Source organism: Oncorhynchus tshawytscha, linkage group LG24, assembly GCF_018296145.1.
Source record: "Oncorhynchus tshawytscha isolate Ot180627B linkage group LG24, Otsh_v2.0, whole genome shotgun sequence".
Taxonomy (NCBI): domain Eukaryota; kingdom Metazoa; phylum Chordata; class Actinopteri; order Salmoniformes; family Salmonidae; genus Oncorhynchus; species Oncorhynchus tshawytscha.
The window spans coordinates 4142055-4157873 of record NC_056452.1 but is presented as its reverse complement, the minus strand read 5'-3'; the positions used below and the strand labels follow the sequence as shown (position 1 = coordinate 4157873).

General features: G+C 40.5%; 1 protein-coding gene across 3 annotated transcripts in view; it reads left to right on the top strand.

Annotated features, from left to right (window-relative positions):
- si:ch211-180a12.2 overlaps positions 1-11994 on the top strand; it is a 72384-nt gene extending 60390 nt beyond the window's left edge. For 2 of the 3 annotated variants that reach the window (XM_024387095.1, XM_024387093.1), the window contains exons 10-13: positions 4924-5268; positions 5528-5806; positions 6195-6461; positions 11643-11994. In XM_024387095.1, coding sequence (XP_024242863.1) covers positions 4924-5268; positions 5528-5806; positions 6195-6461; positions 11643-11674 — 923 coding nt within the window. In that variant the 3' untranslated portion in view covers positions 11675-11994. The remainder of the gene's footprint in view (positions 1-4923; positions 5269-5527; positions 5807-6194; positions 6462-11642) is intronic. The other variant, XM_024387094.1, reaches the window with a different exon arrangement.
- Positions 11995-15819: the final 3825 nt, after the last annotated feature.

Sequence of the window (15819 nt, the reverse complement as noted above, 5' to 3'; positions counted from 1 at the left end):
GAAAGCATCTATGACAAATCAGGACATGACGTTTCACTGAGCAGCCATTATGAACACAGGCTGTAAAATAGTGATCACTAAGGTCATTACAGAAAACACTAGACTAATACCTATCTAAGACCTATCAGGATTGATAACATCGAGGAGAGTAGCCTTGTCTGGGTGTTTGGAGTCTTGTGGGATTGGTAATAATCTGAGAAAGTTTTAGGGAGTGTCACTGCTTTAGGTTTAAGCAGGCTTTTACGAGAGCAGAAAGTAAAAATTGGGGCTAGTAACAGTAAATGGGCCAGGGTGTAAATGCACATTTCCAGATATCATCAACACTAATACAATCAATGCACAGCAGAGGACAGGGAGAGCTCTGCAGTGCTGAATTATGACGTTTGAATGTGCATTAGATGGAAACAAGATCATATTATACAGCAATTTCATCAGGTAACATGAATGCAAAGCCGGCGAGAGGTGGTTAGAATAGGATGGGAGGCCAAGAGTCCATGTAACCAATAGAGAGTCAGAGTACCAAGTGTGGGAACAAACAGTCTGTCCCACGGTTGGGTAAACAAGAAAGTTCATAGTCAACAAAGCATGCAGGAGTCATGAGGCAAATAGCAAAATACACAAGAAAAAATGTATAACGACTTGGGGCTAGCCATTGTAAGTTCAGAGTCACTCGCCCCAACAGTGCCTGTGTGCTGGAGGCGAGCGAAAGCTCGGGAGAGAGGGGGGAGTGTGGTGGGGGTACCTGTACCAGACGGGGGGAGACAACCAGGGCAGACGGAGAACAGATCACCAGGTGGAATCCAAGCAGCAGTGCAGCAGGCAACGGGAGTATGTGTCACACCCACTTGGGAGAAGCTTTTTTCTGGAGGCAGATTTCTAGTAGAAAATGCCAGTAGATGGTCTCTGAATGGCAGGAGGGGGCTTCAAGGCCTTTAGATTTGGGTGGGGTAGCCTGCCATTTGTTGGGCTCAAAGGCCCTCTCAGTTCACACGTCAGTGCTAATTGAAGTTGTATCTGGTCTATCTGGTCTGTCTCAGTTCCAGGTTGGATGGTAGCTTGGTAGTATTAATCCTTCCAGGTCCTTTTGTCCAAAATTAGGTTGTAGAGGTTTGAAGGTTTGATCTGGAGTGAAGGTTATGCTGTGGAGGGTAGTGTCCTGTATATGTCCCTACCAAAAACCAAAGTTGATCTAACTCCAAATCTATCTTTTTGTAAAAAACATGTTGAAAAATGTGAGAGCTCACATGCAGCTGTGTTTCTCTCTCTCCCTCTCCCTGAAAGTTGGATAATTGTTGCATCGGCTTACGTTTTTGAGTCATGTAAAAAAGAAATCTGAGTGGTAGATCTTGGTTTGCATTTTGACTCAAAGTGATCTTGACTCAGAAAAGGTTGGTGAACACTGTTCTAGAGTGTTTCCTGTTATTAACACTATCAACGTTTCCCTTTACTGTGACAATTGGGATCAGTGCAATTTTAGCCATTTTCAATGCAACATAACAAAACGAACTACACGAGATTTTGTTGTCTGCAGAACACATCAGAGTAGGATTCTATTGCATTGACACACACTTCTCAGCCCAGACTAGTTTACACAGACCGGTGTGGCATTAACAATCAAAGCTGCAGTAGGCCTATATACAAATAGACCATTTCCATATGTGACTCACCACCTGGATTCGGTCTTATGTAGCAACATTTGAATTTCTGTTTTTTACATTGGATAAAAGTAGAGACCCAGAGCTACAAAATTATATATCATACACTGCATTTGAGGAAACAATGGGAAAGTAATTCTGCTTTGAAAGTTGATCAACTTGTAAACTCACTTTTGAGAAAACCGTCTTTCAATGTTTTGGTACTACTATTGGAGAGGCCTTCTTTGTCAAATCAAATCAAATTTTATTGGTCACATATACACAGATGTTAATGCGAGTGTAGCAAAAGGCTTGTGCTTCTAGTTACGACAGTGCAGTAATATCTAACAAGTAATCTAACAAATTCACAACGACTACCTTATACACACAAATATAAAGGGATGAATAAGAATATGTAAATATATGGATGAGCGATGGCCGTGCGGCATAGGCAAGATGCAGTAGATGGTATAGAATACAGTATAATCATATGAGATTAGTAATGTAGGACATGTAGACATTATTAAAGTGTCGTTATTTAAAGTGACTAGTGATACCTTTTATTAAATCCATTTATTTAAAAAATAAAAAATAATATTTCACCTTTTATTTAACCAGGTAGGCTAGTTAAGAACAAGTTCTCATTTACAACTTCGACCTGGCCAAGATAAAGCAAAGCATTTTTTACACATACAATAACACAGTTACACATGGAATAAACAAACATACAGTCAATAATACAGTAGAAAAAAATAGACTATATACAGTGTGAGCAAATGAGGTAAGGCAATAAATAGGCCATGGTGGCGAAGTAATTACCATATAGCAATTAAACACTGGAATGGTAGATGTGCAGAAGATGAATGTGCATGTAGAGATACTGGGGTGCAAAGGAGCAAGATAAATAAATAAATACAGTATGGGGATGAGGTAGTTGGATGGGCTATTTACAGATGTGCTATGTACAGCTGCAGTGATCTGACAGCTGATGCTTAAAATCTCTTTGGGCTAGGCGTGCCGCTAGTGGCACACCTTGACAACATCCGGTGAAATTGCAGGGCGCCAAATTCAAAATACAGAATTTTAAATATTTAACATTCATGAAAATACACATGCAATACATAAAAATAAAGCTTAACTTCTTGTTAATCCAGCCACGGTGTCAGATTTCAAAAAGGTTTTACGGCGAAAGCATACCATGAGATTACCTGAGGACAGCGCCCAGCATACAAATGCATGAAAATCGTTTTTGAACCAGGCAGTTGTGACACGAAAGTCAGAAATAGCGATATAAAATATGCCTTACCTTTGAAGATCTTCTTCTGTTGGCACTCCAAAAGGTCCCAGTTACATTACAAATGGTCATTTTGTTCGATAAAGTCCTTCTTTATATCCATAAAAACAGAGTTTAGCTGGCGCGCTTCAGTCAATAATCCACTGGTTTCCCTCCATGAAAATGCATACAAAATGAATCCCAAACATTACTAATAAACTTTTCCAAACAAGTCAAACAACGTTTATAATCAAACCTTAGGTACCCTTATATGTAAATAAATGATCAAATTTAAGATGGAGAATCGTTATTGTCTTTACCGGAGATAAACAAAAAACTCGCACACGTCCATGCGCATGGAAACACTACAAGCCAAAATGGGAGCCACTTACAAAAACTACAACCTCTACCTATTTTTTTTTTAAACAGCCAGAGCTTTCTAAAGACTTGACATCTAGTGGAAGCCCTAGGAAGTGCAATCGGGGAGGATTTCGCCTTATAATAAAACTGCCAGCCATTGAAATCAGTGGTAGGATTTTTTTTTATTGGGTTTGTCCTTGGGGTTTTGCTTGCCATTTCAGTTCTGTTATACTCACATACATTATTTTTTAACAGTTTTAGAAACTTTAGACTGCGTTGAAGATGTCAATAGCGATTAAAACATTCCCTAACCCTGATGGCAGCATTCGCGTGAAATTCCTAACCAGGGTTTTCTATCCAAATCTACCAATTATATGCATATCCTAGCTTCTGTTTTAAGTTCCTCGGCATACACATCACAGACAAACTGAATTGGTCCACTCACACAGACAGCATCGTGAAGAAGGCGCAGCAGCGCCTCTTCAACCTCAGGATGGCTCTGCTGCAAAGAACCATTCGGAGGCTGCTTGTCACCAAAAGCACTCACAAACTTCTACAGATGCACAATCTGACCACGACTCCATTTTGCATCCTGGCGGGCTGTCCAATCACCGCCTGGCTTCCATCACGGCAGACTGCGTCAGCTCCGCCCTCAACCGTAAGGCTCTCCAGAGGGTAGTGAGGTCTGCACAAACGCATCACCGGGGGCAAACTACCTGCCCTCCAGGACACCTACACCACCCGATGTTACAAGAAGGCCATAAAGATCATCAAGGACATCAACCACCCGAGCCACTGCCTGTTCACCCCGCTATCATCCAGAAGGCGAGGTCAGTACAGGTGCATCAAAGCTGGGATCGAGAGACTGAAAAACAGCTTCTATCTCAAGGACATCGCTATCATCCAGAAACAGGTGCATCAGAGGAAAAACACTTCTATCCAAGGACAGACTGTTAAACAGCCACCACTAACATTGAGTGGCTGCTGCCAAGCCCTCTCCTGTACTCCCTGGACTGCATGGCCACGCACGCCTCCAACTCAATCACACTGACACTGACACTGACTCAACTCCAGCCACTTTAATAATGGGAATTGATGGGAAATGATGTAAATATATCACTAGCCACTTTAAACAATGCTACCTTATATAATGTTACTTACCCTACATTATTCATCTCATATGCATACGTATATACTGTACTCTATATCATCGACTGCATCCTTATGTAATACATGTATCACTAGCCACTTTAACTATGCCACTTTGTTTACATACTCATCTCATATGTATATACTGTACTCGATACCATCTACTGTATCTTGCCTATGCTGCTCTGTACCATCACTCATTCATATATCCTTATGTACATATTCTTTATCCCCTTACACTGTGTATAAGACAGTAGTTTTGGAATTGTTAGTTAGATTACTTGTTGGTTATTACTGCATTGTCGGAACTAGAAGCACAAGCATTTCGCTACACTCGCATTAATATCTGCTAACCATGTGTATGTGACAAATAAAATTTGATTTGATTTGATTTTTGGAAGTTGCACAGAACGTTCAATTTTGCGCTCAACAGACCTGAAATTTGCTCAGTGTAGAATTTTTTGAACATTGGTCCACTCATCTTCAATTACATCTTGTTCCTTGCAGGTTTCATAAAGAGGCCCAATGTGTCCGAGATCATCACCTCTGCCTCCTTCCCTGGTCAATATTTGACATTGGGCTGTGACATGACTGGGTTCTACCCTCCAGGCATCTCAGTCACCTGGCTCCATCTGAGAGAAGGAGAAGTGGATGACCGAGAGGAAGAGGTGATAGAAGGAGGAGAAGTCTGGGGGCCCCTGCTGAGCGGTCCCAGTACCTACCGTGCCAATGCCACTCTGAGGAAGAGGGGAACAAATGAAGAGAAGGAGAGCACAGGAGGGGTGGTGTGCCGAGTGGAGCACTGTTCGCTGGAGGAGCCCATCGAGAGGCAGTGGAGAAATATTCTTATCGGTACCTGTCTCTCTTTAGTCGACATTCATGTAATGTGAACATTGTTAGTATAGACTTCATTTAAATGTTGTTTAGCAGTACACCAACTGTTTTAAGACTGTAACTGGTCGTATGCACTTTCTTATATAACCTATCAAACAGTATATATATATTTTTTTTTTAGTATACTGTATGTTATATCCAAGGAATTCTATCTACTATACATTTTCAAAATACTTTGACCTTTAATCCTCCCTCTTTCTCTCTCTCTTTTTCCCAGCTGCTCCCTCCATCCCCTCCTCTCTTACTGTCCATTGGACCAGCGAGGGTGTTGGGGTTTTCAATCTCCTATTGACGGGAGGCAACCCAAAAGCTAAAGTGCTCTGGGCAGCAGGGGGCACCACCCTCATACCCCTGGTGTCCAACGAGACAGGCGGGAAAGGAGTGGACGGACAGAGAGAGTTTAGGAGCGTGTGCGCTTTGGAGAGATCCACTTGCTGGCTCAGTCAGACAGACGAAAATGGTCAGATGGACAGTCGGAAAAATGGACACACACTTAGTGGGTTTTTATTAACACTAGTGAAATAGTACCTGTCCATGTTAGAACTGGATTGTGTTCATTAAGCATGAAATGGAAGAAAACGGACTGAAAAGGGAGGGACTACAAGCATTTGTCTAATATAAGAAACACTCATTTAGTTTTCAGTTTCAAAACTATTTGCAATGATTTGCCTTATTGAACATCTCCCTGTTTCGACCCAAGCTAATGCTATTGTGGCTAATTAAGTCAATGTTATGTGTGCTTATGCAAACTCATTGCGCCTATGATTTAAGTTTAAACATTAGTAATACAAATCCTATGCAGTACTTGTACATGCATTCACATGCATTCACATCTTAACCAGTAAAGTGACTAAATATCTCTTTATATCTATTAATGTCTGTAGAAACAAAAGCCGCAGTCGCTGACCCCGAAACGGAAGGAATAGAGTACATTGACGAAAGAGACGGAGAGAACAACAACGTGGAAAGGAAGGTGACGCAGATGGAGGTGGAGGATGAGAGTAGGGAAGAGGAAGAAGGAGTGGAAACGTTGCACATAAACAGGGTGAACGTGAGAAAGGGGCCCAGAGGGGAGGAGAGAGCACGACTGAGAGTGAGCGTGGAGATCACCCACCCGGCCCTTAAGCTACCTGTGCACCGAACATGGACAGGTACTGTATTACACTGCTTATCCTATAAAATCATTCAAATGTAATATTTCTATACCATATCACATACAGGCCTATCCAATGAAACTTATACTATAACATTGCCATATGCTGTCAAAGTAACAGCATATATGAACTAGATGGTAACTTTAAAAGTAAAGTTGTTGGACTTGCTTTAGCTCTTTACAAGTATTTTTGTGGTTATGGAAGAAGTTTAAAAAGTTTTACTTTACTATTTAAAGCAAATCATACATATAGACAAAGTAAAATATTTGGTCTAATTATTTTTGATAGACTACTATATCAACCTTTATTTCTTTCGATTGTGTGGCAGTTAGATCGCAAAAATGGCTAAACTACAGTTGATGCGTGTGAAAACTGATACAAGAAAGATACAGAACAAAGCGATCTTCTGTCAGAAGATGGGAATAAAAGGCAGCATCATGTGGACAACACTCTTAGGAAAGCAAAGCAACTCAATCATTTATGCTGTGGGTTTCAGATAAATAGATGCGCAATTTACTTTTTTGAAACGTTTAGTGTAAATTAAATTTGATTTTAGTTGAATGATGATGTAATGAAAATAGAGTGTTACGCTATTTGTGGAAAGAAATATGATGGTGCATCTAGTGATGGCAGCTCTTTAAAAGTATTTTTGTGGTAGTTGAAGAACTATGTAGAATAGGTTTGTACATTGCATTCGGAAAGTATTCCGACCCCTTGACTTTTTCCACATTTTGTTACATTACAGCCTTGTTGGTTTTTCGTCATCAATCTACACACAATACCCCATAATGACAAAGCAAAATCATTAAACCAAAAACTGAAATATCACATTTACATAATGTGATTTACACCCTTTACTCAGTAGTTTGTTGAAGCACCTTTGGCAGTTATTACAGCCTTGAGTCTTCTTGGGTATGACGCTACAAGGTGGCACGCCTGTATTTGGGGAGTTTCTCCCAGTCTTTCCTGCAGATCCTCTCAAGCTCTGTCCGGTTGGATGGAGAGCGTCACAGCACAGCGATTTTCAGTTCTCTCTAGAGATGTAAGATAGGATTCAAGTCCTGGCTCTGGCTGGGCCACTCAATGACATTCAGAGACTTGTCCCGAAGCCACTCCTGCGTTGTCTTGACTGTGCTTAGGGTCGTTGTCCTGTTGGAAGTTGAACCTTCTGGAGCTCTGTCAGAGTGACCATCGGGTTCTTGATCACCTCCCTAGTAATGCTTTCTTGCAAGATATTTAGGAAATGGAGTGAGACGTACAGGGATATTTGGGGGGGTTTAGTGATAGACACCGCTGCGTTCAGTCATAGGTCTTAACATTGAGTGGAGAGGGAGGACTTTTGTGTCCTAACCTGTCAGGGAGGGGAGGGATTCTTTGTATCAACTGTTTTGATACATTTGTCAGGGTTTTGGGGTGGAATGGCAATCTGAAGGGTTTTGTCATTTTATCCAACAATGGATATGTTTACAGTTTTTTTCAGGAATATCTGGTATACAGTTCTTTAGTTGGAAACTAAATAGTCATTTTATAGTTATCATAAATTACTTTTCTCCCCTTTTATCCATCAAACTGGTATTCACATTACCACAGATGGATCATGGCTAATTTTGTGATCATTTCTTGTAATCTGAGGGGTTCTACTGAGCCAAATAAGGAATGTCTTGACGTATTACATAGGAATAAAGTTGACATTGCTCTATTGCAAGAGACACATCTTTTAGAGGGTGATGTCCATTGACTTCAAAACAAATACGACAAACGGGCAGCTGTTTCCTGCTTTAAATCTAAAGGGGTACTTATTCTACATAAACGCAATCTACCCCTTACAATTGAAAAAAGTGGAAATTATAAACAGGGCTGATTTACTAACATATGTTCCACTCTGTATGTGTTTAAATAGCATTTGTATCTATTTATGCTCCTATAACAAAGATTTTCTCCCTTCAGATTATACGCATATTATTGGAGCTGACATGAATGCTATTATTGATTCTTAGCTAGATATATCTGGACCTTCTCATAGCTCATCACAAGTGATTGCTTCCAAACCATTTCTTAAAGATCTTAGTTTTAGTAACTGTTGGAAATGTCATAATCCCAAAACTAAGGACTATACATGCTTTTCTGCTAGATTTAAGACTTTCTCGAAGATGTACTGTTTGGTACTGTTTTAACATCTACTGATATTACAGGTAACATGGAATTTATAAAAACATTACTGGCCATTCTATTTGATCATAATCCCATTCTTTGTAAATTAAAAATCTTACCAATGAATATGTGTGCACTAAAATGGAGGTTTAATAATACTTTACTACACAACTCTGATTTCATCTTCAAGTTTAGATCTTAAAAAAAAATAAAAATAGAAATAAGTTACCACTCAGTGGAGGACTCAACTATGGTATGGTTAGCTGTACAAGGTTTCATAAGAGGAAACACTACACATCTTCCCTCTAATTTACAGAAATTAAGACTTTAGAAGATCAGTGAATTTGAAAATCATTGGGAAATGCTGGAACCATTCAACAGAGAGAGACATGTATCTAAAAAACAAGTAGATGCAGAGGGTGCGACAAATATACTATTTTCAAGGGAGTAGGCCTAGCCACTTACTGGCGCTGCAGCTTAAACATGCTTTAACAAGACCATCAATACAGCTGATCAGACCTCCTACTAAGGGACTGTTATCTTATCCTACAGCAATAAATACAACTTTTACAGCATATTATTCAGATTTATACAGTTCCTCACATAGCTTTGATACTTCTGCTTGTTCGGCAGTTCCTGGAGAACCTTACGTTGCCCAAACTTTCTCAAGAAGATTTATTAGAGGACCCTGTCACTATCTCAACTGAAAGCTGCTCTTTTAAATATGAAACAAGATAAAGTGCCTGGTATTGATGGAATACCGCCTGAACTCATTCTCATTTTTGGGATGACCTAGGACCAGTTATTCTTGAATTGCTTAACATTGCTATTGAAAAAGGACAACTCCACAGAGACATCAATACAGCTATTATATCCCTAATCCCTAAGAAAGTAAAAGACCTCACAAATTGTGCAAATTTTCGGCCAATCAGTTTAATCGGAACAGAAATGAAGATGGATGCCAAAGTTCTAGCCATGCGTCTAGACAAAGCAAGTTCTCATTTACAACTGCGACCTGGCCAAGATAAAGCAAAGCAGTGCGACAGAAACAACAACACAGAGTTACATGGAATAAACAAGTGTACAGTCAACAGAATAGGGGGAAAAAAGAGTCTATATACAGTGTGTGCAAATGGCATGAGGAGGTATGGCAATAAATAGGTCATAGTAGCAAAGTAAATACAATTTAGCAGATTAACACTGGAGTGAAAGATGAGCAGATGATGATGAGCAGATGATGGTGTGTAAGTAGTGATACTGATGTGCTAAAGAGCAGCAAAGTAAATAAAAACAATATGGGGATGAAGTAGGTAGATTGGGTGGGCTATTTACAGATGGACTATGTACAGCTACAGTATTCCAAGTTTAGTAGTTATGTTCATTAGTTGTGTGGTTCAGTAGTTGTGTTGTCCCTAGTTATGGTCAGTAGTTTTGTGGTTGTGGTCAGTATTTGAGGTTTAGTAATTGTGGTCAGTAGTTGTGTGGTTATGGTCAGTAGTTGTGGTCAATAGTGGTCAGTAATTATGTGGTCAGTAGTTGAGTGGTTGTGTTGCAGGTTCTTTGGGCCCTATAGTGTGGACATGGTCAGCAGTTGTGTTTAGTAGTTGTGCCGTTGTGATCATAAGTTGTGTGGTTCAGTAGTTTTGTGGTTAGTAGTTGTGTGGTTCATTAGTTGTGGGCAGTAGGTGTGTGGTTGTGGTCAGTAGTTTTGGTGTGTAGAGGTGGTCAGTAGTTGTGGTTTATTAGTTGTGGTCAATAGTGGCCAGTAGGTGTGTGGTTGTGGTCAGCAGTGGTAGTCAGTAGTTTTGTGGTTTTAGTCAGTATTCCAGGTTTAGTAGTTGTGGTCAGTAGTTGTGTGGTTGTGGTCAGTAGTTTTGTGGTTGTGGTCATTAGTTGTGTAGTTCAGTAGTTGCTGTGGTCAGTAGTGGTAGTTAGTAGTTTTGTGGTTGTGGTCAGTATTTGAGGTTTAGTAGTTGTGGTCAGTAGTTGTGTGGTTGTTGTCAGTAGTTGTGGTCATTACTTTTGGTAAGTCAAAACGTAGTTGCTAATTTTATGACATTGGAATTTGCAGCTGTTTTTGGTAAGTAATGAATCTTCTAGTTTCTGACATCACTTACTGCATCTTTAATGAAAGCAGTTGGTGAATTACTGAAACAGCTCTACTTAGAAGCTATTCCTGTTCTGATTTCAGATTTGAAAAGCAGACAAGTAGAGGAACATTTCATACACTAAGTTTTTGTCTGCATTTTGGTGGGAGTAAGTCAAAATGGCAGTTTGGAAGAATTTGGGAAAAAATGTGTCAATGCAGTTACTAAAACAGCTGTATTGTTGGATTGGTAACAGATATTTTTTTGTTACGATGACAGATTTGAATAACAGAAGTAGACGAAGATGTTCTGACCTCTACATTTTTGTTTAACTTGTTGGGAAAGTGGCCAAAATGCCAGTTGTTTATAAAAAGTTAGATCAAAATGTCTTTGACATTACTTCTGAGTTCAGATTCGAAAAGCAGATAAGTAGAGGAAGATTTTACATGTTCTAACCTTTTGTCTAAGAAGTAGTTGGCAAAGTGGTCAAAGTAGCTGATTTTGTGTTAAGAGTTGCATCATAGCATTTACAGTGAATGGAATGTTGAAAGTCAATGGGGCCTTTAGAATGCTGAGGAAATCTCAGGAAAAGTAAAAAGATATCAATGTTTTACAAGCACACTATTCCAGACCCGATCTGCATGTCTTGACGTGTGAATGACGTTTCTAGCTTAAACAGTGTAGGAGGAATCACATTCCAAAAAAAAAAAAAAAGTATGTCAAAGATTTAAAATGGGGGTTGTGCGTCACAAACCCCACTAATAACACAGTGTAACTACAGTATAATAAGTCAGAAGTTTGTCAAAGATTTAAAGTTGGCGCTTTCGCAAGCCCCATTAATTAATGAATATAATGCATCACAAGAAATACACTTAACTTATATGCAACATATAGTATATCACAGGACATAACTCTAACTCCTGTCTTTTTTTTGTTGCAGAGCCCAAGGAAGAGGTTTCATCTTCACTGTGAATGGGGCCTACAAAATGTGTTTATTTTTTATAACATAGATATAAAATACTTATGGTATACGACTCCTCAGGATGTCACACTTTATCCTATAAGTAAGCATTTCACTGTTAGTCTACACCTGTTATTTACAAAGCTTATGACAAATACATTTGATTTGATGCTTGTTCCCGCATAATGTCATTTGTAATTGTATGATTCATACATTTCATATTCAAGTCATATTTCGTTTCAGGTTCAGCACAACGTGTGTCGCATAATCTTCTAAAAACATATACATTTTTGAAAATGTAATTTTGTCAATAAAATCTTGGTTCACTTTTTGTGCAGAATCTCATTTAAGTTGGGGGGAAAAAACAGTTCTATCTTCCTTTACACTGACATTGTATTGTGTTGTTCATTGTTTTTACATCGGGACAAAATGTGTGAGCCTGATGCGTTTCAAAAATAGACGTGGTTCTCTGTCTCTTGCTTTTACCTCAACCACAATTGAAACAAGGGGAGTGCATTTCACATGTCTTCACATTGCACATTTCACACACTTCTGCCTTGATCTCAGTGTTAATAGTTAAGTATTAACTTTTTAATTATTTATAATTATATTACTTATGTTCTGTGCAATGTCAATGCATAATCTGTATCATTGGGTTGGTTCTTGTGTAGCCAAAGCCACATTTAACATATTAATTTAGTTTACTTTGTTTGCTCTTATAGATTTGGACTCTTATACAGAAAAGGAACAAGGTTATTGTCTTTTTATAGTCAAGCAGACACGGGTCAGTGAAAGAATGTTCCAATTGCCAGGATATTAAGAATCCATGTGGTATAGCACTGTCTGCAACTAATCTTGATATAAAGTAATAGATTTAGACATATTTTTAAAATATTAATATAGCCTACATTACAGCCGTACACTATCGATCCTATTGATCACGCTTCCCGCAATGATGCGCATGCAACGTGCCACAATTAGTAATGCGTTCAGTTATCCTCTTCCTCATATGGATGTATACTGGACATCTCAGCCTCAAGAACAACATTTCTACAAGCTGTTACCGAAATGCCCATTTTAAAATTTGCTCACGTTTTGACCGCTCATCAGAAAAGTTATTTGTAGGACAATTAATAGGCCTATTTTGGGATTGTATGTTGTCTCTGCGTTTGACAAAATAATAAATACCAAGAAGTAGTTTACCTCAGGTTCCAGTTTGATGTAGGCCTACTCTGATCTGAAGTTTATCATCTTATCGAAGAAGCCACTGAAACACCAAAAGATGGACTCACCAGCAAGCCCCCTTTCTCATGCTGGGAGGACTTTCAGTGAGTTTATGCGCTGAAATAATTTACTGAAGGACACCGTTTCTATAGCCTACAAATAATTATATATTATGCACAATTGTCCATGGTACTAGCTTTTGTTACTATTACTGGGTCGTTCCACCAATTCTGTCCCTTTTGAGAAGTCTAACTTGGACCAAAAAAGTTTCACCTAATTTTAACATTCTGTCATAAAGAGCACAAGTTCAACTTTATGAAAAACATGTTTCCCGTCTCAAAATGTTAAATAAAAACATACAAGTAAGTGTCTATTAACTAGAGTCGATTGACGGACCGGTGCGTTATAAAAAAAATACCCATCATAATCTGTCAGTTTTTTTTTTTGCATTGGATGAATCTAAATCCACCACATCCGCCGATGTCGCACTTACACATCTGAGGAAACCAGGCACCATCCTTATGGTGAAGCATGGTGGTGGCAGCATCATGCTGTGGGGGATGTTTTTCGGGCGGCAGGGACTTGGTGACTCGTCAGGATCGAGGGAAAGATGAATGGAGCAAAGTACAGAGAGATCCTTGATGAAAACCTGCTCCAGAGCGCTCAGGACCTCAAACTGGAGCGAAGGTTCACCTTCCAACAGGACAACGACCCTAAGCACACAGCCAAGACAAGGCAGGAGTGGCTTCGGGAAAAGTCTCTAAATGTCCTTGAACCCGATCGAACATCTCTGGAGAGACCTGAAAATAGCTGTGCAGCCAATCTCCCCATCCAACATGACAGAGCTTGAGAGGATCTGCAGAGAGCAATGGGAGAATCTCCCCAAATACAGGTGTTTTATTTTATTTTATTTCACCTTTATTTAACCAGGTAGGCTAGTTGAGAACAAGTTCTCGTTTGCAACTGCGACCTGGCCAAGATAAAGCATAGCAGTGTGAACAGACAACACAGAGTTACACATGGAGTAAACAATTAACAAGTCAATAACACAGTAGAAAAAAAAGAGTCTATATACATTGTGTGCAAAAGGCATGAGGAGGTAGGCGAATAATTACAATTTTGCAGATTAACACTGGAGTGATAAATGATCAGATGGTCATGTACAGGTAGAAATATTGGTGTGCAAAAAAGCAGAAAAGTAAATAAATAAACAGTATGGGGATGAGGTAAGTAAAATTGGGTGGGCTATTTACCGATAGACTATGTACAGCTGCAGCGATCGGTTAGCTGCTCAGATAGCAGATGTTTGAAGTTGGTGAGGGGGATAAAAGTCTCCAGCGATTTTTGCAATTCGTTCCAGTCACAGGCAGCAGAGAACTGGAACGAAAGGCGGCCAATGAGGTGTTGGCTTTAGGGATGATCAGTGAGATACACCTGCTGGAGCGCCTGCTACGGGTGGGTGTTGCCATCGTGACCAGTGAACTGAGATAAGGCGGTGCTTTACCTAGCATGGACTTGTAGATGACCTGGAGCCAGTGGGTCTGGCGACGAATATGTAGCGAGGGCCAGCCGACTAGAGCATACTGGTCGCAGTGGTGGGTGGTATAAGGTGCTTTAGTAACAAAACGGATGGCACTGTGATAAACTGCATCCAGTTTGCTGAGTAGAGTGTTGGAAGCTATTTTGTAGATGACATCGCCGAAGTCGAGGATCGGTAGGATAGTCAGTTTTACTAGGGTAAGTTTGGCGGCGTGAGTGAAGGAGGCTTTGTTGCGGAAAAGAAAGCCGACTCTAGATTTGATTTTAGATGGGAGATGTTTGACATGAGTCTGGAGGAGAGTTTACAGTCTAGCCAGACACCTAGGTACTTATAGGTCATATTCTAGGTCGGAACCATCCAGGGTGGTGATGCTAGTCGGGCGTGCGGTGGCAGGCAGCGAACGGTTGAAAAGCATGCATTTGGTTTTACTAGCGTTTAAGAGCAGTTGGAGGCCACGGAAGGAGTGCTGTATGGCATTGAAGCTCGTTTGGAGGTTAGATAGCACAGTGTCCAAGGACGGGCCGGAAGTATACAGAATGGTGTCGTCTGCGTAGAGGTGGATCAGGGAATCGCCCGCAGCAAGAGCAACATCATTGATATATACAGAGAAAAGAGTCGGCCCGAGAATTGAACCCTGTGGCACCCCCATAGAGACTGCCAGAGGACTGGACAGCATGCCCTCCCATTTGACACACTGAACTTTGTCTGCAAAGTAGTTGGTGAACCAGGCAAGGCAGTCATCAGAAAAACCGAGGCTACTGAGTCTGCCGATAAGAATATGGTGATTGACAGAGTCGAAAGCCTTGGCAAGGTCGATGAAGACGGCTGCACATTACTGTCTTTTATCGATGGCGGTTATGATATCGTTTAGGACCTTGAATGTGGCTGAGGTGCACCCGTGACCGACTCGGAAACCAGATTGCACAGCGGAGAAGGTACGGTGGGATTCGAGATGGTCAGTGACCTGTTTGTTGACTTGGCTTTCGAAGACCTTAGATAGGCAGGGCAGGGTGGATATAGGTCTGTAACAGTTTGGGTCCAGGGTGTCTCCCCCTTTGAAGAGGGGGATGACTGCGGCAGCTTTCCAATCCTTGGGGATCTCAGACGATATGAAAGGGAGGTTGAACAGGCTGGTAATAGGGGTTGCGACAATGGCGGGGGATAGTTTCAGAAATAGAGGGTCCAGATTGTCAAGCCCAGCTGATTTGTACGGGTCCAAGTTTTGCAGCTCTTTCAGAACATCTGCTATCTGGATTTGGGTAAAGGAGAACCTGGAGAGGCTTGGGCGAGTAGCTGCGGGGGGGCTGTTGGCCGAGGTTGGAGTAGCCAGGAGGAAGGCATGGCCAGCCATTGAGAAATGCTTGTTGAAGTTTTCGATAATCATGGCTTTAT